Source organism: Calypte anna, chromosome 5A (assembly GCF_003957555.1).
Source record: "Calypte anna isolate BGI_N300 chromosome 5A, bCalAnn1_v1.p, whole genome shotgun sequence".
Taxonomy (NCBI): domain Eukaryota; kingdom Metazoa; phylum Chordata; class Aves; order Apodiformes; family Trochilidae; genus Calypte; species Calypte anna.
Window position 1 is genome coordinate 12,810,668 of NC_044251.1, and position 25,487 is coordinate 12,836,154.

At 44.3% G+C, this 25,487-nt stretch overlaps 1 protein-coding gene and 1 long non-coding RNA gene across 4 annotated transcripts in view; one reads left to right on the forward strand and one right to left on the reverse strand.

Annotated features, from left to right (window-relative positions):
* Window positions 1–9,214: 9,214 nt before the first annotated feature.
* Window positions 9,215–17,486, reverse strand: LOC115598442. The gene is made up of 3 exons (XR_003987654.1): window positions 17,454–17,486; window positions 15,710–15,788; window positions 9,215–9,777 (listed from the first exon to the last, which is right to left on the reverse strand). It is a non-coding gene; the product is annotated as an uncharacterized LOC115598442 (long non-coding RNA).
* Window positions 17,487–17,853: 367 nt separating this feature from the next.
* MEIS2 (Meis homeobox 2) overlaps window positions 17,854–25,487 on the forward strand; it is a 174,054-nt gene continuing 166,420 nt past the window's right edge. For all 3 annotated transcript variants that reach the window (XM_030452047.1, XM_030452045.1, XM_030452046.1), the window contains exons 1-6: window positions 17,854–18,857; window positions 19,874–20,106; window positions 21,823–21,964; window positions 22,524–22,574; window positions 23,361–23,411; window positions 24,306–24,455. In XM_030452047.1, the coding sequence (XP_030307907.1) occupies window positions 18,846–18,857; window positions 19,874–20,106; window positions 21,823–21,964; window positions 22,524–22,574; window positions 23,361–23,411; window positions 24,306–24,455 (639 nt within the window). In that variant the 5' untranslated portion in view covers window positions 17,854–18,845. The remainder of the gene's footprint in view (window positions 18,858–19,873; window positions 20,107–21,822; window positions 21,965–22,523; window positions 22,575–23,360; window positions 23,412–24,305; window positions 24,456–25,487) is intronic.

Below are 25,487 nucleotides of genomic sequence, written 5' to 3' on the forward strand. Positions count from 1 at the left end.
AGAAACATATGTGTTGTTCTAGGTACTTCCTAGAGGATTTCTAGTAATTTTTAATCTATAGATTTTACTATAATAATAGTGTAACAACACTGTCAGTGATTCAAGGCTGAATCACTATGGACTTCTGGGCATGGGAAAAACCTCATCTCCAGGCCCTCAGTGCCTCAGGGATACTCTTATGCCTCCATGATCTCAGGGTCACTGCTGATGGTCAATTATCTGAAAAGGTTCAGATTTTACAGCTTACATCATTTTCCTTGTCTCTAACTGACATGTCAGCCAAGGCCTTACATTATAGGATTCAGGCAGTAGTGGTTCACTTGCTGTCTGATCAGTGTTTGGTATCTCCTGTTCGGAGCCATCTCTCATATGCTCACCTAAGTATCCCTTCCTTTCATCTTGTGACTGGTAGGAGAACCAGTTTTGGACTCTGTTTTTCTATTTTTTCCTTCCAGACCCAGAAAAACCCCAGCACAGGTCAGTTAAAAAGTAGCTATACTGTCTTCTCATCTTATTCCCAGCTCATTCCCCTGTCTCTCACAGGCAACCACACACAAACACAATTTTCAGGGTTTTCAGAAGGAATGTCTACTTGTGCAAGCAGGAGCCACAGAGATGTGGGCATGAGCCTTACTACTATACCTTTGCTCTCTCCCACAGAAGACCTGAATAATGCAAGTGTGAATAAACCATGTCCTGTTCTGGAATGAGTTTGAGGAACCCAACGTGGACAGCAGTGGAGATTGTTAAAGCTTTGTCCTTCATCCCCAAAGAAACACAGTGTACCCTCTAAATTGAAGGAGTAAAAATGTAAAAAGGCAATATAAATATATTTTTCCCCAAATTGCAGCTGAAAGAGAAATACTGCATGGGAAACTCCAGCTACTGTAAGTGTGGTCTTAGTGAGAGCTACCTGCTGTCCTCTTTTGTCTGCCACAAGGGGAGGAAAGGAGGTGGGAAATGGACAAGCAAAGGTGATCATGCCAAAAAAAAAAATGCAAGCACAGGCTATTTCTTGTCAAATAGAGATCTTACCCTCTTGAACCTGGGAAGAGGCATAGCTGTTATAAGTCTAGATCACATATAGGGAGCCAGGTCTCTGTCTGATTTGATGATTCATAATAGAGAGGAGGGGTTCAAGTGGTCTGATATAAGCTACTCTGCATTGCCTGCTTCAGGTCACATGTAACATATCAGGTCTGTAAAAGTTTATATCCCCACTCAAGCTAGAAATCAGTATCAATAGACTTTAAGAAGGGCTCTAGATCACTAAAGGCAGTTTACTGGAAAGATATAGGAAACTCCACAAAGAGCAGAGAAGACAAAGAAATCCAGGAATGAACTAGAAATAAAAATCCTGATAAAATTAATCAGGTTGCTTGGCACTATAGAGATTCATGCTCTTTGCCTGCATTAATTTTTGCTCCTTTTTTTTTTTCCCCTCAAGAAACACAATTTGCTACGAAATGAAAATAACCCAACTCTTTGAAACTTTGACCTGACACAGGCTGTTGATATTCTTCTGCTGAAAGGAAGAATGATCTGTAGCACCACTGACCTATTTTTCACAAGTAACACAACAGCTTCTCTGAGCTGAGCCCATCCAGGAGAAACACATTTCTTTTATGCACAATTCAGATTTGATGATGATGACTGCAATGTAAATCTGAAAAGCATGGAAGAATTTTGGTATTTATTTCCTTTGCTTATAGGCACACACAGTTTTGACAGTAATTTTAATGAAAAGAGGTGGTAATTTCTCATGTAAATGTAGGTGCTGGGCTTTACTGAAGGTGCAAGAGGTTATAAAGAAGCAAACAAAGCCTGCAGTATTATGAAATCTAAAGACAGAAGTTGGAACAGGGACTAACAGAGCTGGAACAGAGTTAATGTACTAGGCATATACTGATACATCAAAGGATCTCGTGTTCTCCTATGAATTCCATGTCATGGCACCACAAAACTATGTATTGTGAGCTTCATTTTACAGATATGGAGCAAGATATACAGCTTGTGTCTGATAAACCTGGCCAGTCACAGTGTGTAGTGAAATGAGGCAACCAGGTGCCACTAATTGCCAGGTAGTGGGTATGAGCTTGGGTTAAGCCCACCTGTGTTAAGCCCACCTGTGCCTGATTAGGGCAGGGCCCCCACTGCGCATGAGCAGGATTAGGGGGCCAATAAAAGGTGAGGCTCAAACTCACAGGCTCAGCTCAGTCCTGAGAAAGCCAGCAGAGATTGGCTGCTCTTGGAGCAACAGCACTGATCCAGGCTGGTCAACCCTGAGGGCAATAGACTCAGAGCACTATTTGTGAGTTTCTGCTGGAACACCTGGTTGGACCTTGGAGCGTCGTACCCTAAGAGAGGTTTGTCTTGCAACAACAGTGAGAGAGATGGAAAGAAACCTAAGACTGTTGAGCTCAACCTCTGTACTATACCCACAAGATAACTTTCCTCTTTGCTCTTCCTAAAGAGAGATTCATTTCTCTCTCTACAGATTTTGAAGGTCTTAAGGTTGAAGGCAACATCCCTGAAAGGGTAATATGGCCTTTTATATTCCTGAGTAACTCTTTCTAAATTATCTACTGTTAATTCATGCAGAGAAATACACAGATTTGAAGAATTTATTGCAGAAAACTCTCTGAATTTAAACATGGCACATACAGGTATCTTTCAATATGTGATGGCATGGGAAGCACATCAGTTTCTGACAAGCTCATCTAGGGGGTTGGGGAGGACAGGAGGTTATCCCTTTCCTAAGTTATTTGACATCTGGGTTTCTCCTTCTACAATGTTTTGACATGAGTTAATTGCAATTTTCATTCATGTGAGTGGATGCTTTTAAAGGCAGCACTGCCAGAAGTCACGTGCTGCTTCTTAAAGAAACCAAGTACCCTATGCCATTTCCAAACTGATATCCTGCATGGGTTTGCTATCAATATTGGTAACTGTACATATTTAGCTTCATTTGACTCAGCAACGCTTCATCTGTCATGCCAGAGAGTGAGGATGTCACACTGGATGCAAAGGACGTTGAAGAATGGGAGTAATTTTAGTATATTAGAGTGACTGTTAAGTAATCAAAATATAATCCCTTTCGAAAAACAAACACCCTGGAGTAATTTTAAATGGTCAGATTACTTCTGGCAGTTTTGCCTTTTCATTTTGTGTTCTCATCAACATTTTAAACCATTAAATTTCAAATATCCCCAGAACCCACAAATGAGACAGGAGATCCAATACTTTATCGATGCTTACAGCCAGGAAAATGAAGAAGCTCTGATTCAAATGGTCAGGCTGGCCATCCTTCAAGCTATCATTCTTTTAAATTCCTGTGCTCCAGCAATTTGCTCTGAGACTTGCAACTCATCTGATTCCCACTTCTGAGAACTAAATTCTCTGAAACAAGTAGATAAACTCCACTAGCTATGATTTTATGACAGTGCTTGATTAGTAGGTGATCCTTCTACTGAAGTCAAGTGAAGTAAGTAATTATTCAATTTTACAGTATTGCTGTTCGGGTATTGATGAGAACTGAATTTTTTGTTGTACTAAGCAACATAAGACAGGAGATTGGATACTTAAAGGAAACTATAATTCTCTTGGGGGAAAAAATTAAAAATTATATCTGGTCACTTTTATACATGGCAAGTCTCCAAGTATATGCTGAATTGCAAAAATATAACATATTCAAAAAGAATATTTATGTGTCCCTTCTTCACCACATGTGCGGTATTTTTCTCCCATGTCACAAAAACTGTAACCACAATTTACAAGTATATGCACAATCAAATTGCTATTGATTTAGCAATGCCTTTCTTTGATGTCCCTTGCCTTAACCTCATTTATAAAGCTGTTTTGCATTATTTCAAACTGTCAATGATTTGTGACTCATGAATATTCAAATCTAATTTGCACTTACCTTTTTTGCATGCATGCTTACTTGTAATATGTCTCATTTGCCCCTTCTTTTGTGTTTATTTGCAGATTGTTTAGTGAAGTAAACTCTGTTTTTAAAGTACTAGCATTTAGTTAAACACTGGTTGTGCAATTCTCACCTTAATACAGTTTCATATCACTAAAAGTCCATTAACTTCACTAGGGTTTCTCCTACTTGAGTGAAGAGAATGACATCCATGAGCTCTTTCTGATTGTTTACTCTGTCCCTAGCATCAACATAATTTAGCACATTTTATTGGTATAGCAATGATTTTATTTAGTATTTAGTTCAGAAAGAAATAACAAGAGGAAATGCTCTCATCTGAATGTTTCAAGATTTAGGACAGTTTAGATCTTCAGATACGAGTAAGAATTAAGAATTCATTCCTCTGTTATTCACTGGTAAGAGGAAAAAATAATCCTTTTGACCTTTTTTTTTTTTTTTTTTTTTTTTTGTGGCTATGGGAACCTAGTAGAAAAACTCCCCAATTTAAGAATACTGACATAATAATAAAGCCTTTCCCAGAGAACAAATAATTCATCCAGAAGCATAATAAATGAGGCACAGTCCAAAATCCTGTTCTTTGCACCCTTCTTAATCTAAAAAAAGTCTGCTGAACAATCCAGTGCCCAAGGAAAGCAGGATAGAGATCTTTGTATCATTTTTCCCATGTATTGAGGATTATGTAATGAAAGCAATGACTCTCTCAAATACTAAGAATCTTGTTAGATGTTTATTTAAGGAACACACAGTTACCAGGAACATATTGGCTGCAGACAGGACCTTCTTCAGTGAAAAGAAATTTGTGTTTGGATGAAACAACATGATTTTACTTGAGTCTTCTCAAGAGCCATTTGCCAGAGGAAGAGACCTGAAGCTAAACTGGGGAGGGGAAGATAGACAATTGATGATTTGCCATAATGTTTGAAATCTGAAATTTAACATATAGTGGCAAAACTGGTTATGTTCCAGGTTCCTATTGACATCCTGTTTAAAAAGCATCTCTAGGGGGTTCAGATGGCACTTGTTTTGATAATGTTTGTGACCATATATGTGAAAATTGAAGAAGGCAAGATTTTCCTTTGAACAAATATTATATGAATAAATTTCCTGCATGGATCAAACCCTGGTCTTCTCAAATGGGATAGAGGCAGAACGGGGCTTTGCATGAACACCTGTACAAAACAGAAGTATACGGAGACAGGAATATTTCTCAAGCACTTTTATTATTCATCTCATCTCCTGTTTAAATAATTTCAACCAATCTACTGGGAAATAGAGCAAGTGTGATAGGTGACCAGTGACACATCAAGAGTAATGAAATGAAAAGCTCAAATGAACATATTGTGAATGATTCTTAGGCTGGAAATTGTTTGCCTAAGCTATTCTTAGTGGGTATTTTGAAGTAAAGAGAGCACTTTCCCTCTGAGGATTGATTGTACTGACCTGATCTGATGTGGGGTTCCCAACTGGGAATAAGAGATCTGAGCTCAGAAAATATGGCTGTATTCATCCAAGAGTTTATTTCAAATGAATAATTTTATCAGTTCTTCCATATAAGAGAAAAATATTTCAAATATTTATTTTTAGCTTTGCACATTAATAATAGAAATAAAAGGATCTGAGTATTTAATGTGAAGCAATTTGAAAAAAATCTTGTATATAGATTAATAATTATGTATAGTTTAGTAAGGCGTTGTTTTTTGGTTTTTTTTTCCAGTAATGCCAGGACCGTGCTTTTAAATGGCATGTCTCAGCTGTTGTGAAGTCCAAGGTAAAGTCATGTGCCCTGAAACACCCAAGAATTAGTATTATCCAGTATGACACATGCCTAGATATGTCTTATTGTGATCATAATATAGCCTCAAGGTAGCAGTACAGGACAATCACTTTTGTGTTATTTTTTCAGTGCTGTTTATGTTTGTCTACAGCTAAGAAAAGCTTCTGCTAAAGCTATTTATGTTGTTGATCAATAGAACTATTAGTGATGGTTTGTAAATGCATATGAAACAGTAAGAGACAAGTTTTTAATTTAGCACATACTTTAAAACCAAAATCTATTAGTACATTAACTTGTTCATGTTTCATCACTGAAAAGCCTGTTCATTTGGAAACACACGTTTGAAAAAACAGAATTTTATCACTATGACTTGAGAGATACTCAAAGTGTCAAACAAAAAACATGGCTGTGAATCACCAAAGTATGAATTAAAGAGCTGATGTTTGCTTGTGTTGAGGGCTTACAGCCAGGGTGATGACTGTCTACATTTAAAATTAGTAGGACCTGGTAAACTGAGCACTTTGCACAGAGAGACTTGGAATCTTGCAAAATCAACTTGCAGAATACTGCCCTGTGTTCTTTAATCATGTAGAAGTTCTTTGGTCAGTGGGACTTTGGAAAATGGCTTTGGGCTCGAGGATAATGAAGGCTATAAGCATGGCAAACAGTGTTAACAGGCCCAGGTGCATCAAGGTGATTTTCAATGAACTTGTGGTCCCTCTAATATCTGAGTCCTATAGACTGCTTGTCAGTCCTTTATAATGAGTGAAGATTGACACCAGAAACATCTCAGTGTCTATTCTTTAGGACCTTATTTTTTTGTGTACTCACACACTCTAAGACAATTTCTTTTCCAGTGTACTAATATAAAAGAGGTGATACAACACAGGTTAATTTTTGCTTTTGGAGTTTATTGGCTGTGAGGGGGGAAATGTGGTGAGTGCAAGAATGTAAACACATACACAGTTTTGTTGTTTGGAATTAAGAGCAGTCTCTGCTCCTTAATGCCACTCCCAAGGAGAACATACCATCTAATTCCCCATGAATATAGATCCCTCTGCATTTTTATTCTAACATGGAAAACCTTGTGGTGTCTGAAAACTTGTTAAGGCTAGATGTTGTCCTGATTCCTCTTCATCAGCCCTGTGGGGACCATTTTCTCCTGTGGGAACTGGATCTCCCCATTCTCTCCAATGTTACTGTGAATCACTCTTCTTGACCTGCCAAGATTCAAATGGAAGAATAGGATTTTCAAAATTATAAACAGCAGAGGGAAAAAAATAAAATTAGGACAATCGTGAAGGGTTCCTGTAATGAAATAGTATGTATTAACTAATGTATGTTCCCTAACTCACCTTATACCCAGTTTCATCACCTTGCATTAGGGAGGAAAGGTGAAAGGAGCCAGAGGTAACAGCAGACATGTATAAGAAGTCCAGTGTAGTTCTGTAATGGTGGGCAGTGGAAAAGTGTTTTCAAATTGCATTTTTTAAAATGTAAAGAAAGTATAAAAAGGGGAGCATAGAGAGGAGTGAGAGATGTAATATCCTTTCTGCTATTTCAGCCATGTTTGTGTCTTGATAATAGGTAGGGCGAAGTCCTGCAGTCCAAGGCAACATGCCTAATCTTCATGTGTAGCTCCAACCAATTACAGTGAGGGATTAAACTAAAAACCCCTAAACTAAAATGTTTCCTGCCTGGGTAGCATATATATATATATAGAGAGAGAGAGAGAGAGATGTATGTGTGTGTTTCTTTTTAGACCCAGGACTTCTTAGGGGAAATGTTGTATCCAAGGGCTGTTTTGTGAGCTGGGAGTGCTGTACTAAACCTCTGGGGCAAATGTTTGCATTGAATTGTTGAAAAGAGTCTGAGATTGGCAACGCCACCCTGCCCTTGGCTAATGAGCCTTCCCCGAGAGAATATCAAGTGCAATTACCTTTCAGGGAATAACAACATACCAAAGAACCATGGACCCTGCAGAGAAAAACGAAACACACATTCGTAGGTAGAAGCCGCTATGAATCAGCATTAATTATCCAATAGAGGGAACAGGGTTGCAATAAGTCTCAGTTCCTGACTCACACCATAGATCACAGCAAATGTGAGCTACTTAGAGAAAAAACACTTGCGAAATTCAGTCTGCCTTAACCTCCCTTCCCCTCCCGCCTGCACTTCGGCACTCGCCTTGTGGTTGGGGGCCACGCTTCTGGGACAAGTCTCCCCAGTTTGGAGACGACTGGGAGAGGCAACAAAGGGGGCTGGTGGCAGTGAGGGAGCGGTGAACGTCAGCGGGACAGTTAATCTAACGCAAAGGCTGATTCAAGGTTTCCCCATGTGCCGACGTGGCCGTGGACCCCAAGCTTTCCGCAGAAGTCCTTAAAGAGGTCGGGCGGCCGGACAGCCGCCTGCCTCCGGTTACACAGCCGGGGATCTTGGTCCCCTCACGGCTGACTGTCCCGGCAAATGCAGCAAGGCAGGACAGTCCCGGGAGATGGGGTTTTCTGCTCCGAAGCAGCCCGGGCGGGACGGGAGGAGGGGGAGGGGAAGGGGGCAAACTATATGCTCCGGATTGAGCGACTGGAAAACGCGTTAAAGTGCCTGTCCAGCGCTTAGAGATGCGAGGGGCTGCCGGACCCGCCGTGGCTACCATGAGCCTGCGCCTTTCTGCTGGGGCGCATCCTCCGGGGGTGGCAGGGCTTGGCAGCGGAGCTCTGCGCGGAAGCGGCCGCGGCGGCGGAGAGCGCCGCAGCTTCCCGCGGAAGCCGGCAGCGGCCCGGGTGGCTCCCCAGGGAGCCGGGAAACCCCGCCGCAAACTCTTCGGACGTGAAAACGGCGCGGAGAAGGGCCGGCTGCTTTTCTGAAACAAGGCACAGGTATATTGAGTTTGTCAGGGATCATAAAATGTGAATTGATTATTCAAACAGTCATTGATTATAAAAGAATGCTTACTGCAGCAATGGGAAAGGTTAAAAGGAAATTGACCCTCTGCGTACGTGACATAAAGTCATTAGGTAAATGAGATATTCATACAGGGTGTAATCAAGGTCATGCTAATTTTATTTGCAGTATTCAACTCAAATCTTGAGCTTCGTTTGGGGGCTGCAGATATTCCCCGAGGGAACTGAAAAGCCAGGTAGACACCAGATGCCGTAAAAAAACAAAACCAAAACCCAAGCTCGCCGTAAAAAAACAAAACCAAAACCAAAACCCTCCACGTAAATAAAAGCCAAGGAGCGCTGGAGAATCCCCCGAAGGCCGATGCCCATGGAAGGGGCCCCGAGCCCCTGGTGTGGTGGTGAGAGAATGTGACAGCGTCCGCGGAGAGGCGCGCAGGATCGGGCTCCCCGGAGGGCTGTTCTCACCTCGCTGCTCCCGGGGTCGCCTCCTCTCAGCCCGGGGAGAGCTAGAAGCGTAGTCAATGTCAAAGATCCTCGCCTCTCCCAGGCAGGATGAGAACGTATAAAATTTAAAAAAAAAAAAAAATTATGCACATATTTATCCCCTCTAATTACAGAAATTAATCCTCTTATGACTAAAAGGTAACGTCTAAGGCGTCCCTTTGATGTTTAACAGCATCATTTGTGGCTAACATTCCAACTGATTAAGGAATAATTGTTGTTAAATGCTTTACAAGTGGATAGTGTTTAATTGAGAGGCATTCATAATTTTACGGCTTACCACAAAATGAAACGTAATTAAAAACGCAGGAATTTCCAACTGATTTTATTCCAATTATGTTTATTGTTCAGACTAATTACTGCACAAGATGGGGTACTTTTCCCCATCTCTAAATGGCACATGTCTCCCAAATATACGCTTGCAGTTTTTCTTTTCCAGGTACAGGCTTCGGACGGCTTTCTTCAGCCTCTCTTTCTTCCTCCCCACCCCCACCCCCATTATAATTAATGCTCCAGCCTTTTCTTCTCTCCTCCATGCAACACCTTGGGATGTGAGAAAGTGATGGCAGCTCTCTTCCCTCGGAGCTCGAAGTAATTGTAGAAGCGCTGATGAATTTCTTGAAGAAACACTTGCCACACACTGAGGAAACCATCTCCTAGCAGGATTTTACAAACCAAAGTAAACAAAGCACCCCAGGGGCGATTTCCTCCTTTTGCTTAGCTTACTTCTCAATTTACCTCAGAAGTCATCACAAACACACACAAAATTTACAACAGAAATCATATTTGGTCTGGGGAAGATATTCTGGATAAAAGGAAGCTGAGAAATTGAAAGTGATCAAAAGAAGGGACAGTCATCAAAATACCTGCCAGGCGCGCTGCCGTTCCCCAAACCAACCTTTCCTTCTTCCTCATGAACCCAAAAATTTCTTCAGCATCTCTTTAAACATACATATCTCAAAAAAAAAAAAAAAAAAAAAAAAAAAAAAAAAAAAGATGAACCCTACAAACCCCCACACACACCTCACGTCCATCTCACCAATGCCTCTAAAACAACTTCATCTCTCCGTAAGGGGTGTGGGATAAAGTTACTTGGATAATTTCACTGTTTGCTCGATCGAAGATAGTTTAGTGTGTAAATGGATTTATTTATTCTTGAGTTTTCTATCCCTCAGCTGAGCTTTCAGAGAAAATTAAAGAGAGGTGTCCGAGATCATGCTATGAAAATGACAGCGCTTACAGTTAAAGCGATAATCAGACTGGGTAAGACCCTGCTAAAATGGGGGTGGGGGGCATCAAATACTCAATACTGCTTCCAGTTTGCGTTTTTCCTTTGGGTTCCAAACCGTTAAGAAAGGATCACACACATATTTATTGCTCCTTTTGTCTCTTTCTTTCTAGCAGGATCCAAGCCCCGCACTTGTGTGCGCTGTTCGGGGGCTGTTGCTCTCTTCGGGAGGTTTCGGCATTCACAGGTGTGCTTCGGCTCTCTGTCTGCCTGTACAGTTTCTCAGTTCTCCCGAACGATTTACTCCGGGTGTGAGGGTAGAAAAGTGTTTAAATTCTACAGGGAAAATAAGGGGGAGGAGGGGAGCCGAGAGGGGGAAATCCTTCTTATGGCAAGTTAGAAATCCTTCTTATGGCAAGTTAGAAATAGCCCTAGCTTTCCAAAAGAATGTTTAAATTTGACTTAATGGAGCAATATCTTTTTTTGCTTTTTTCTTTTTTCTTCTTTTTCTTTCCTTCAGCTATGAGTCCTGAATCCTTTCATTAAACTGACATAGATTTCCAGAGATGGGGAAAAGGAGGGGTATCTGAGGTGGACATTTTATGTAAATTACTAAATCCGAAATGTATTACAAATCCACTGTAATAAAACTGACAGTTTTGACAGTATTGACAACATAAATATATGTTGGAACACAGCACTTTCAGACACTTAACCGATGAAGCAATAAAAAGATTCGACTACAATATTTCAAATAATCGACATTGATGTTTTGATACATCATTTTTATACCTCGAATCGATCTATCACTCTGTGACCGGTCAATTTTAAGTAAAAATCTGCTGCAATTATTTACACTATTGGCAATGACGACCTAATAACTGTTTTCAATTAATTACAGCAAAACTAAGCATTACAAGGACTAACCGGCCGTATATTCCATTGTACGGTCCCTTGCATTTCTTGTATGGAAAACAAACACACACACACACACATATATATATATATTGCATTCTCTTTGTGGGATCAAAAGAAATACGTACAAAGGCGTTCACAATCTTTTAGGGGAAAAAAAAAAAAAAAGGAAAAGAAAAAGAAAAACAAAATAAAAAACCACAACCTCCCTTTCGGTAACACACCGCGGACTCTCATCACGTCCTTCTAAGAAACACGCTGTAATATTTTGTCAGCTCTTTCTCTATGCAATACAAAACCGGGTTCCTAAGATTTTTTTGTTTTTCTCTGTGAGCTGCACTCTGAATCCCACTTCAAACAATGGGCCGAGCAGCACATGGGGGGAAAAAAAAAAAAAAAATTGAGATTCGTGCTTGGAGTGTGTTGTGAGAGTCTCCGTATCATTTCAAAAGAGGTATAGGAGGATATTGTTCTCTCCGGACTGCGTACAGCAGTGCTCAAATGAGCGCGCTCCTCTTCTAGAGTTTTATAGGCAGCTGGAGAACAAAAATGAGCATTTCTGAGTGAGACCTGAGAGCTCTGAGGGGAGCTTGGAGCCTCCTAGGATGCTCCGATACAGCACTAAAGCAATTTACTGTGCACTTTTTGCTACGGTGCCACATACGGAACTTGAGTTTTGTTAACGCTTAGGGCTTTTCCAAACTATTGTTTGGGGTGTTTTGTTTTGGTTTTTTAAACTACTCTAGCGGAAGCAGCCTGCGCGGCAGTCATTAGTGGGGTGCCACCCGGCAGGTATTTTGGTGCTTTATGACAGCAATACTGCTGGCTCCATTTTTACAAACCTCACGGTCTAAAATAAAATAAAGCCGTTTGGTTTCACGGCACTTTGGTCCCGCGTAGACCCACGCAGCGGGCCCGTCCGGGCCCTGCGTGGGTCTCGGCGGCCCAGGGAGGGAATGGGATCCCCGCCAGGGGGCGCTCGAGGGCCGCTGACGGCAGCACCGGCGCTGCGCGGCCCGGGGAGCGACAGCACCGAGATGGGGAGGGGGGGAGGCGGTGTCCCAGCATCGGATGTTGGGGGGGGGGGGGGGATGTGAAAGGGGAATGGGGAGTGATACCCCCGGATCTGTCTTGCTTCGTTCGTTTGGTGTTTGTTATTTTAATCCTAAAACAACAACGACAAAAAGAAGAAAAAAAAAAAAAAAAAAAAAAAAAAAAAAAAAAAAAAAGTGGTGGGGGGAGTGCAAAAAGAGAGAGATAATGGGAAGTTAACAGGTAAGTAAATGAACCTCCTCCTAATCCAGCCCGTAAAGACCTCAGTCATACCGCAGCCGAGGTCAAGAAAAGTTCACCGTGATGGGGCTACTACCACTGACTTTCTGGGCTGGAAAGATTTTCGGGAAACAGTGGGCTGGTGAAAAGAAAAAATACACTATTGGCGGGAGGGGTGGGAGGAAGGGGGGAGTGGTGGGAGAGGGTGAGGAGCTCAGTGAATGCAGCGATCTGCAGAAGCGAAAATGTGCGTGATTTCACAGGGGCACCCGAGTTAGGACCTGGAAAGTCCTGCAGCCGCGGGGAGCCGGAGGAGAATCAAAGTGGGCTGAGAGAAATAAAAAGTGGCTCAAGTTGTAAGAAACCGCCGTAAAAGCAAAGTGTGGTGAAGAGCGACTTTGTGGGCAGGAGTTTGAACTGTGGCATAATCCTGACTATAAAAAGGAAAAGGTACTATTTACAGCCCATACTGTTCCTTGCGAGCAAGACAAAAAAAAAAAATCTCGCTGATATTACTACGGGGACCTGGTGATGTAATCCCGCAGCCAAATTTTACCAGGCAGATCGATTTCTTCATTAAATATGGCACATTTCCTAGAACGATACTTCAAGATAAAATACCAATCCAAATATGCACAGTTTTTCATCCTGTTTCGCGGTATCCTTAGCCTGTCCTCGGGGAATTTTGCCTGCAAATGTAGCCTATGTGTTGCCGAACACAATGGCATCAACCAAAAATACTCGAACTAAACGCACAAACAAACATTGAATAAAGTTACAGACAAGATTAAGGTTCAAGTTATTTGTCCCCGTGGCAAGGCGTCAATTGTTCTAACAGATGTAAGGACGATAAGAGGATTTAAACCACGCGATTTTAATAAAACAGATTAGCAATAGGTGCTTTCCACAAATGCTAGGAACCGTAAAGTAAATCTAGTCTAAATTATCCATCAGACCAGAACACTGCCTACAAGAAGTACAGAAAATTTCCAAAGATACCTCATACTATTTAGTCCAAGCATGGCTTCTTTCCCCCAAATAACTTTCTATTTGCATTATTTCTTGTGCTAGGCGCACAAGCGCGTACAAAACAGAGGTTTAAGATCCCCGGTGGAATATATTCTTGAAATCTGAAATATTACCTGTTGTGCCATCCGCTTTTGCAAGGCTGTGGAAAAGGAGAGAGAGAGGGATCGAGCGAGCAAGCGAGGCATGTCTCAAAGCCAGCAAAGGACTAAGATGCCACACTTCGGAAAGGCTGATTGAAAACAGACTCTTCTTAAGTTTTGGAGGATTTTCTCTCTCACTCCCTCCAAGGGCTAAGAAGCCGATTTGGGAGTTTGAAGGGAATAGGTTTCAGCGTCCATATTTGTTCTGGTGCACTTGTAAAATGCGATTTGAAGAGGATCTTTAGCCCTCTGATTGTCTTTGTATTGTTTTTCTTGAAACGGATCTTTTGCCCTTAATGAATCCCCACACAGCTGGACAGCTCCTGCTCGGACACCGAGAGCGCTAACCCCACTCTGACCCCAATTTGACACCACAAGATGAAATTTTACCGCCTGTTAAAACCATTTCCAGCCTTGCCAAAAGGAGCTGGCTGTTGACTGAGATGCACTTCCATACCGGACACCTCATTTCTCTTCGGACTTTTGAGCCGATCTAAGGGGGAGGGGGAAAAAAAAAAAAAAAAAAAACCAACAACAAAAAACCCAAACCAAACAACAAAACAATAAAACAAAACCAGCCTCCAAACACACACACACCCGCCCCACTGACTCGTCTTTGCTGTGAAACTGATGCACGAGAAATGGAAATCAGCCAATTCAATTTTCCCGAATTACTGTGTTTTAAAAGAAATATGTCAGCAGACTGGGGTGGGGGATGTGTGTTGTAGATAAAAAATTACCTAAGAATGTGGAAGCCCCGACCCTCTGCACACACTTATCGCATTTTCCTCCGAGTTACCAACAGCATCTTTGTTAATAGCAGAGTACTTTCACTTAAGGGTGCTAAATTGAGATCCCTTTTTAATGGCTAAACTGTAGCGCTTTATAAACCATGTTCTCTGTGTGCTTTAATCCACTGGGATAGAGAAGAGGAAAAAAGGCTTCAACTCTTTTCATGGGAAAAAAAAAAAAAAAGACACAGGAGGAACATTAAAGCTCTTAATTTACTATATGAAATTTCACTTTCTATCAAGTTAAAATATTTTTTTCTAAGTTGGTCCCTGTCCCAGATTACACACATGCACAGCAGGGTGAGCCAATGCAGGGGGTTAATTAGTTTAGGAGAGGAAGAAAGAAAGAAAAAGAAAGGAAAGAGGGGGAAAAAAAAAGTGAAAGGAACAACATTGAACACTACAAAAAACCTTTGGCTGCTTTTTTTACAGCTTTGATTTAGATTGCTTTCTAAAAATTTCTTGGTCCAGATAACTGAGATTTACAGGGATTTCCGTGAAAAACAGAATAATGGAAAGAAAAAAAAAAAAAAAAAAAGTCAGGTCTAAAATTATATCCTAAGCAATGGAATGGTTTCTTCTGTGGAAGCCTAGTCATCTAAAATTGATTTTTCAGAAGAAAACTGGTGAACTTCTCCCACAGCTTAATGTTTGAAGAGAAATACATGTAGCTTTCAATGAAGTTGTATTACTTTTGCATGGCAACGTTACAAGACCTCTTTTTTGGTGATACTGAAACTATTTGAAATGAGACACAATGGTATATCTCAAGAAGCAAGGCTCTGGGTTTGCACTGCCTCAGGTTAAAACCAAGTTTGTAAGCTACAAATATTTAAAACATTTCTTCTAAGCTGACTATATGGGCTGTATCACAATTAAATGATTGCAGCAAGTTTAGAAATCTGGCATCTTTGGGGCAGGGAGGGGTGAGACAGACATACCATTCACCTACGACTAGATCTCTTAAAAAAATCTGTTAGAAAACTACAGCTGTAGAAGTAGGAAAGGATTTGCATAACCTACTGCTCTGTAGGTCTCCGCGCACCCAAAGGATTAGCCAAGCATTCATTATCATGAATATCTTGAATTACGTTACCGATTTATACGACAGAGTATAAAATACTGCACAAGAAGACCGGCTTTTTCCCTGCGAAATGAATCGACTTAACCACTGCTTGAAAGAGATCTACATACTAAGGGCTTTTTTACTCACCTCTCGTTACAGTCCCGTGAAAGTCAGTCACAGCAATTCGGTTGCTCTTAGGACTAGCTTTAATCTTGGAGGAGATCCTCTAGGAAAAAAGAAAAGGGTCTGCTCTCCGGCTTCTGGCAGGTTTTAAGTAGAGTGCAACTCTGGCTAAAAGTAGAAGGACTTTTCTCAATATTCCCCTCATAATTGTAAATAAAGCCCTGCTCTGCGGGGCTCGGCAATATCAGAACACGCAGGAATGCCCACTGGCGTTTGTCAGCCCTCCACACTATCTTTCTTTATATGTGAGGGCTGATTTCCCGCAGACATCATTGTTATGATGGCTCATTTAATCAAACTGTTTAATTGCTCCGGTAATCACTATCATCATCACAGGTACTCAATCATTCATCATTTTGGAGGGGTTTATTGACCTCTGGAGCTCATTCCCCACGCCTATTAAAATCAGGCCAAATATCTATAACTACCCCTTGAGTCATTTTCTTAAGGTTGCTTGGGTTTTTTTCTTGGTTTGATTTTTGGTTTGGGTTTTTTTGTTTGTTTGTTTTATTGTTCTGTTTTGGTTTATTTCTAAATCTTAAAGACATCGCCATCATCACTAAGAATGAAACAAACCCAAACAAAAGCCATCTGAATAAATCATATTTTTAGCCATGTATTTTTTAAAGCCATCTACGTATGAAGCCACATTCAGAACTGAGTACATAATCATTGATAAATCCCACTATTAACGGGATAGTCTGTTTTAGATTTTATGTGCAGGGGACCGTGAACGAGGGTGGGGGGCTGGGGAGGACAAAACTGCAGCAATCGATAGTTTGACCATCGCTCCTCCCCTAAACTTCAAGCATCCCCCATGATTGATGATCCCGGGTAGCTTTGGTAATTGACTGTTCGGAGGTAAGGCATGTTGTAGCTCCAGCAAAGCGATTGGGCGAGAGAAACACACCAAAATTAACGTGTGTGTATGCGTGTGTGTTTGGAAAAGTTCATTTGGTGCTCAAGGGTGGGGGGTGCATCATCTCACTTAATTTGCTAAATAACCCCATGTAATTAGCACTACCATTAGAAGGCATTACCGAGCTAATACTTCATCATACATTCCACAAGCACAACGTCGATACACGGCAAAGTCCAGCAACATACATACGTAAATGCAGCGCTTACCGCCGGATCCGCTCAAAATGAACACGCAAACAAAAATCTACATAACATCTGGATCTCTCCCACAAAAGGCTGAGCATGACTTTGTTTTTAAGCTCTTTTCAAAGCCTGGCAGCCTAATCGCAAAACTAAAAGGGATTTCCCCCTCTCTCTCTATCCCCCTCTCCGCCCCCTCCCCGCCACCTCTCCCCCCAAGACATCCACAGCGTGCTTGATAGCAGCGATCACTTAATGAAGAGTGGTGCCAAACACGGCTTGAATGAGGCGTTCTCTTCATGCCCTGGAAAATTAATTTTTAGAGAAGCACAATGAAATGTCAGAGGAAAGAAACCACACTTGCAACACAACATGCTGGCGGAGCCGCGAGTCCTTGGCCGGAGCAGGCTCGCTGCCCGGGAAAGATCAACTTTGCGCGGCCCCCCCGTACACACTGTAGCCCTCCGTGCCCGCGGACTCGCATACCGTTCGCGGCAACAGCGATAGCCGGCGATTTAAATAAATAATTCAGAGCACAATTCAGAGGCTAAACATCGCGGTTAATCGGAAGGTATTTTGTTGCTAAAATAATCTAGCGCAAACCAACCCGGGGCTGGGCTTCTATCGCACTTTTCTTCTCGCTCTCTGCAGTTTTCCCCTGCCTCTCCCCCCTCTCGCACACACGCACTCTCCCTGTCCTTCCTCCCCTGCCTGCCTCCCTCCCTCCCCTCCCTCCCTCCCTCCCTCGCTCCCTCCCTCGCTCCCTCCCTTCCTCCCTCCCTCTCTCTCGCACGCTCGCTCGCTCCTTCCTACACGCGTTGCTTCGCTCGGGGCAGGGGCTGCTGCGCGGCTCCCCCCGCGCGGCGCCGCGGCCGCCCCGCCGCCGCGCTGCCGCTGCGCTGCCCTGCGCACCCTCGGCGCTCCGCCGGCTGGGGCGCCCCCGCCGCCGCCCCGTGCCCGCCGCCGCCCCGCGCCCTCCGCCGCCGCCGCTCCCCGCCGCCGCCGCTGCCGCCGCCGCCGCTCCCCGCCGCCGCTGCCGCCGCCGCCGCCGCGCTGCAGGACTGGCTATGGCCACCACTACTTCCGGGTTCCGTCACTTCATTCTCCCGCCGATCAGCGCTGCAAAACTGAGCCTCTTCTATAAGGCAGCCAGCAGCCAACCTGCCAACACTTACTGACACTCACTCATCTCAGAGAGCGAGGGAGAGAGGGAGACAAAATACCTGCCGGGAGGAGGAAAAAAAAAAAAAAAAAAAAAGAGAGAGAGAAAGAGAGGGGGAAGTCTGGGCTTTGCAAACTACTCAATTTTTCTTCGCATCTTTCCCCACCCCCTTTCACAGTACTTTAAAAAAAAAAATCAACAACCAAAAAACAAACAAAAAACCAACAACCCAAAAAAACCAACAACAACAGCAAAAAAAAAAAAAAAACAAAAAACAAAAAACCAAACCTTTAGAGATCCTAAAAGGCAAAACCTGAGCGCGGAGTTACTGGAAGAAGAAACCGGGGTTAAAAAAGATTCCTCCTCTCTTCTTCATCATCATCAACCATCATTCATTCACTACCTTGACATTCCCTGGCTTTGATTGACAGCTGGAGTGGCAAAAAGCCATGAGACACGACAGTTTGGTTACATGTGGGTTGCTGACGGGCCGATCGTAACCTTCAGTTTGGGGGCTTGACTATTTTTTTTTTTTTTCGTAGAGAAAGAAAAAAGGAAAAAGAGAGAGAGAAAAAGAAAAGAAAGAGAGAAAAAAAGAAGAAAACACAGAAACTCATCGTGGTTCCTGACTGTTTTTTATATATTATTGTTGTTGTTATTGTTGTTGTTGTTGTTATTATTATTTACCCATATTGGAGGATAGGAGAAGTCTATAAGTGGGTTGCAAAAAAAAAAAAAAAAAAAAAAAAGGAATCTTCTTCACTCTAAATCACTTTCTTTGCTGGACTGGGATATTAAATATACGACACATCCAGGAGTTTATTGGAGCGCAGACTGATGGCGCAAAGGGTAGGTTTAAATCTCCAACACTTACCTATATATAAATCCTCTCTTAAGAGGGGCCTGTCCGATTTGCTCTCCTCTGTTGCTGCTGATGATGGCGGCCACTATTAAAAAATAGCAGCAAAAATTATTCACTAGCTTTTTGTGTGTGTGCGTGAGTGTCTCTCTGTGTGTGTCTCTCTGCAATTGTTCCACGCTTTTTTCCTCCCTGGCTTTTCCCCCAGCAGCGCGATTTCCCTGCTCTCTGCCTGCTCAGGGGGGAAAGCTTGCTGCTGCTGCTGCCGCCGTTACTGCCGCTGCCTAGGAAAGACTTAAGAAATACATATGTGTGTCTGTGTATATACGAACGTATATATATGTATACACATATAGCTGCTTCTCTTTTTTTTTTTTTTCCTTTTTTTTTTTTTTTTTTTTTTTTTTCTGTCTCTGGCTTTGACAAGGACAAGGGGAATTGCTACTAAATAATGTTTCTGGTAACTTTCAGATTATTTCCCCCTTTACCTCCTCCCCTCCCCCCGATGCATACTACCTTTCCTCTCTCCCAGAGTTGATTTATTTACATAGTTGCTTTTGATTCTGCTTGGGTTTGGTTGTTGGCTTTTTTTTTTTTTTTCTTCCTTTTCTAATGCAGACTAACTCTAGACTCTCTCCTCTGTTTCCTTCCTTTTCATCCCCGTTTCCTTGTTCGCGTTTCCCCTGCCCGTGCTGAAGAGGACCTTCTCCCCCCACACACGCAGGCAGGCACACACACTTTCGCCCTTTACCTCTCTCCGCACCCCCACTCCTCCCTCAGCCCCTCCAGCGTCTCGCTTCCAGTTGATTTTCATTTCGCACATTTCTCTCTCTGTTGTGGCTGTTCTTGTTTTGTTTTCCCTGTTTGTGTCTGTTCGGATGCTTTACTCTCTTCTGACTTTTGTTGTTGTTGTTTGTTTGTTTTTTTATTCCTCTCTCTCTCTCTTTCTCTCTCTCTCTCTCTTCCCCTCTTTTTCTTTCGTCTCTTCCGGCCCGTTTTTTGACAGTACGATGAACTGCCCCACTACGGCGGGATGGACGGAGTAGGGGTGCCGGCGTCCATGTACGGGGACCCCCACGCCCCCCGGCCGATCCCCCCGGTGCACCACCTCAACCATGGGCCGCCGCTCCACGCCGGACAGCATTACGGCGCCCACGCCCCGCACCCCAATGTCATGCCGGCCAGCATGGGCTCCGCTGTCAACGACGCCCTGAAGCGGGACAAGGATGCGATCTACGGGTAGGTGCCGCCGGGCGGCCCGGCGCCGTGGCCCGGCTCCGCAGCGCCGGTGCCCGCGGAGAGGCGAGGGCAGGAGCGGGGGAGGGCGAGCGGGCGGCCGGGACTCCCGCGGGGCCGCCGCGGCGGGCGGCCGAGCCACGGAGCGGGGCGGGGGGCGAACCGCGGCAGGAGGGCGGCGGGCGGGGAGCCCCCGGCTGCCCGCTGCGGAGGGGGACCCACGCGGTGGCACTGCCATTGGTGGCAATTTCAGGGCGAGCGCAAACCCCAGCCTGACTCTTAGCTGAGGTGCAGCACCCATGGAAGCGGGTCTTTGAAAAACAGACCTCTCGGAGAGAGAAGCTGCGCTGGGGGAGGTGTTGTTGGTGGATTCTCTTTCTTTCTTCTTTCTTCTTTCCTTTCTTCCTTCCTTTCTCTTTTTTTTTTTTTTTTTTTTTTTTTTTTTTTTTTTTTTCCTCTTCTGTCTGTTTGGGATTTTTTTGTTTGTTTGTTTATTTGGGGTTTTCGGGTTAGTTTTTTTGTTTGGTTTTGTTTTTTGTTTTTCTTGTGGGTTTTTGTCTTCTCGGGAAGGCCCTAGTTTGGAGTTCAGACAGGAGAAGTGGCTCTCACTGCTTTGGGTTTTAGTCAGATAAGTGTTGTTCTGGTGTCCTCCTTCGTGCCAGAATAACACTCTTCCAACACTGTAAATAAAGAGCTATTCACATCGTGGAAGGTAGTAAGAATAAAAGGGATTTGCTTCTCGCAAGTAGCCCTTCCCTCAGACAGAAGAAATCGGGGGCACTGAGCTTAGTTTGCTATTTGTAAAGAGAGAACATGAGGAAAAAGAAACACGTATCCAACAAAACTCAAGCCTGTGCCAGGGCATTGCTTGGGGGAATGACACCGATTCCCTTCAGTGCCTTTTAGAAAAAAACCTAAATGATCTTATAAAGAGAGATAGTAACATCTATGACAGAGCGTGGGGCCTTGATCAGGCACCAAAGGGGGAAAGAGACAAATGCACACTCACTACTTCGCAAGCTGATTTTTTTTATTTTTTTTTTTTTCTGACTACACCAACTATGGGAAAATATTTCGTGAAGCGCTCCCTCCCTCCGCCCCCTCCCCAGCTCACTTATCTGGACAGCTGGTATTTTACTTGGGTGTGCTTCCTAAGCCAGGAAACTTCACCACATTTTTGTGTAGCAGGCCCCTTGCAAAATAAAATTACGTATTAAGTAGTTTGCAGTTTGCCTAGCCGTGCTTTTCATTTTAGGTCATAGCTGGAGGGTAGGGATGGGATCTTCCAGGTTTCGCGTTATTTTAAGCTGTGGCGAAAAATGCAAGATTCCCAGCTGAGCTGCTGCCTGCATGAGCGTGTTTGGTGTCTTGTGCCTTTGGACGAGAGGTCACTTTTGTCCTCATCTGTGGGGATTGCACGGGGGATGCGGCTTGGGCATTGCGATTCCAAAAGAAAAGGAAAAAAAACCAAAACCAAACCCAACCAAACAAAACCATCAAACCCAAACACCCACAACACCAAATCCCGCCTTTTTATTTCAAAATACTGTTCTCTTCTGCTCTGTCCGAAGCAATACTTGAGAGGCTACAAGAGCGTGGTTATGTCCGTGTGTCCGCGTCTCTCTGTCCGTGCATTTAAAAAAAATACTTGTTGATTAGAGCTCTTCTTTCCCCCTCTTCCCCACCCCCTCCCTCTCTTTGTGTGCCACTGCCCGGTAGGCACCCGTTGTTCCCCCTCTTAGCTCTGGTCTTTGAGAAGTGCGAGCTGGCGACCTGCACTCCCCGGGAGCCCGGCGTGGCCGGCGGGGACGTCTGCTCCTCCGACTCCTTCAACGAGGACATCGCCGTCTTCGCCAAACAGGTCCGGCACCTCTCCCCCCGCCCCCGGCCTTTCCCAGTGCTCCCGCCACCCTCTCAGCCCCTCGACCCACTCGGCCGGGCGCTGGCAGAAGGCAGCCCCCTCACTCCCCGCACCCCCCTCCCCTCCCTTGCCCCCTCTCCGGCCATCGGGGGGGCGGCGGGGGTACACACTTGGTGCCTGGATGGCCCTGACCCTCCTTCGCCGGGAGCCCCTCCGTGCTGCAGGGCTTAAGAGTCCTGGCCCTGGCCCCCTTGTATTAATGAAAGGGAAATGTAAGTGCGGCCGAGTTTTGGAGGCTGAGGGAGCGAGAAATAGGCAGGAGATCCGAAAGACAGAATATCGGGGCTCCTGTGGCAAGGGCGGTTGGCTGGCACTGGGCTGGTAGGAGGGGAGGCAGGCTCCTGCTCACAGCATGGGTGACTCCGGGGCGCCCCGCCGGTTTTTGATCTGACCTGTCCCTGCCAGTTTTGTCACGGGGCTTTTTTGCCCCCTCTCCAAGTGATTCGGTTACAGGGCTGAGAAGACCAGCTGTAATTCACGCCGCTTTTCCCTCTTGCAGGTCCGCGCTGAAAAACCACTTTTTTCTTCAAATCCAGAGTTGGACAATTTGGTAAGGCCTGTTCACCCCTCTGCCCCGCTCCTCTACCGCCCTTCCCAACCCCACCGGCAGCCGCCGGCAAACGCCCTTCGCAGTCCGGGTCGACGGGGAGGCGGCTGCGGCCCGGGCACCCCGGCTGCGAGGGAAGGGGAGGGGGATAGCCGGGGGGCTGGAAAGCTACCGTCAAGGGGTTTCAGAGAGCTGCACTTTTAAAGTGAGCCAGGGCAAACTCTCGAGCCCCGGCGCATTGCAAAGCTGTGCTTGAAATCCACGGGAAGCTAAAGTGAAGGAAATAACTGCTTAAGAAGAGAGCGCTGGAGATTTCTAACGTAATTCTATTGCTAATGTGAATGATTTCAATATTCAAAGTGCTTAAATCCGCTTGTAAAGAAGATGCCAAACTATTCATCCTTCCCCCCCCTCCCCTTTCTCCTGCGGGCACTGGGAGGGCTGGAGAGGGCGGGAGGGGGAGGGGGAGTGTGTGTTTGACTTCTCTGCGGACCCTCAGAGATGAGGGCCGGGGTGCTGAGAGGGAGCGAGTCAAAGAGGAAAAGGTTTTCTCCAAGATCGCGATAATAAAGCACTAATCACCGCTCCTGGAATAAATATGATAAAAATCAAGTGTTCAGGTTAAAGTTGATCAAAATTGTTCAAGCGTGACCAATGAGCTAAAATCCTGTATAATGACTGCACGCCCTGACAATACCCTTCTCCCCTTTGCCCACTTGGGCTCGCAGCTCTGCACAGCTCCCGAGCTCCTGCCTCCCACATAACCCCTTGCTCAAAACTTTCTTGCAGATGATCCAAGCAATACAAGTACTAAGGTTTCACCTTTTGGAATTAGAAAAGGTAAGAGCCACGAAGGTGGGCGGAGGGCAAGCTTTTCCCTCCCTGTCCCCTCTACCCCTAACCTCCCCCCCCCCATCCCCCCGTCCCCCGCGACTGTTTGGGATGACTTGTAAACATTGCCAGAGGAGACAGGGGAAACGCGGGCTGATTCTGTAACCTGTGCTATCAGAGCATTTGACACCCGACAAACATGCTCAGCCCAGCATTATTTTTATTATTATTTTTAAGTGCAATTTCAACAGAGTTATCAAATACGTGTATTATTAAATCTTTTTCGTCCTTCTTACCCCTTCCCTCAGTAAAAGCTCTTTTCCTCTCGGAAATCATATGTTTAACAAAAAGAGAAATGCAAGCACTCCTGCCTTTCTCCAGCCCTGGCGGGCATATTAAACTCGAGCAAGCACTATATGTTTGGCAGAGGCAGGGGGCCCGTGGCGTGGGGAGGGGGCTGTGTCCTGGGACGGGAACAGCTCTTCCCACCAGCCTCAGCCAGTAGCTTCTTTTTGCTGCTGCCGGCTACATAGACCTTTTTTAAGCCCCGGTTTAAACCGATCCCACCCTGAATGGATAGCTGTAACTGTCTGGGCTGTGCATGCTCCAGAGATACCGCCAGGGTCCAGCTCCCAGTGTTCTAATGTTATCATCACATCGGATTTTCCTCTGCACACCAGACTGAGCCCACTATTTCTCTCTAACTTGTTGCTGCGGCAAGTCTCTAGAGAATAATATGTGCTGCAACAATTTCTCTATTGTTTCCTTGACTTCAACTATTGTGCCCCTTAATTAGAGTTAGTTGTGGAGTAGATCAGAGGGTTGTTCTTGCTACCAAAAAGAAAAAGTTGCAATCTGATATTTTGCCACTCCTGATACTATTATTCTTGTTACTGTTTTCAGGTTCATGAATTGTGTGATAACTTCTGCCATCGGTACATTAGCTGTTTGAAAGGAAAAATGCCAATAGACCTCGTTATCGATGAAAGGGATGGCAGCTCCAAATCAGACCATGAAGAACTCTCAGGATCTTCCACAAATTTAGCTGATCATGTAAGTCCTTCTGATTTTTCTATGGCCCTTTTAAGTTCTTTCACCTCTTTAGGAAAATCTGTCCCCAGTTTCATTGTTTTGCTGGTAGTGACTGTTATTATTATTATTGCTACTTTAACCTCTTGCAAGGTTTCATCCCATCTTTCCACTTGCTTCCCCCTAACTTTGTAAAGTTGTAGTTCCTTCTGTTTCCATCTCTAAAGCAGTGAGTTTGCAATGGCTGGTAAAGTGTCTTGGTCTGGGCTGCTTGGAGAGCTGGTGAACTTGTTGGTGTGATGTGGGGACCAGTGCTTTCTCTTTTTCTTTGCCAACTCTGTGGTCAGTGCAGCGATGTAAAGAAACAGAGACAAGAAAGTTAGGGAGAAAGTTTGCTGGTTTGCTCCCCCCTCCCCTCTGCTGGGGATGACAAGTGATGAGAATTATTGGCAATACTACATTGCATTAAAAAAAAAAAGGGTTAGCACATTAGAGTTTCCAATGCTTGTGCTTTATAGCAACTTATTGTCAGAATATGGACTTATTGCCAAACGCCTGAAGCATCTTCATAATAAAAGACAGTAACCTTGATGAAGCAATTATTAACAATGTACTACAGAAAGCTGGAGAGAATGATGATTGAGTAACCATAGGTTAGCAGTTGATTTTAACACTTTAGGAGTTGGTGAATTAGTGTTATGTGTGTAGGACTGAACATTGGTGTGTGTAGTAGTGAGAGTGCCTTTGTTTTTCCGGGTTTTGGAGCGGCCCTTGTGATCCTTCAAAAGATGTAGACACGGAGAGACTTAGGGATGTGAAGAGAAAGATTGCAGCTGGTACCACAAAAAAGGGAAGGAATAGCTCTGGTTAAAAGGAGTGGGTGTGAACTCTAGTTTATTTATAGGAACGCACCCCCAGGGGGAAAAGGGGTTTACACAAGTTTTAAATTCAATTGAACTCATAATCTAAATGATACAGTCTAATATTTTAGTGGTTGAAATATTAATTTAACACCCGGTGTGAAGTTAACCATGCTTTCTGCACAGGCGCCTGCCT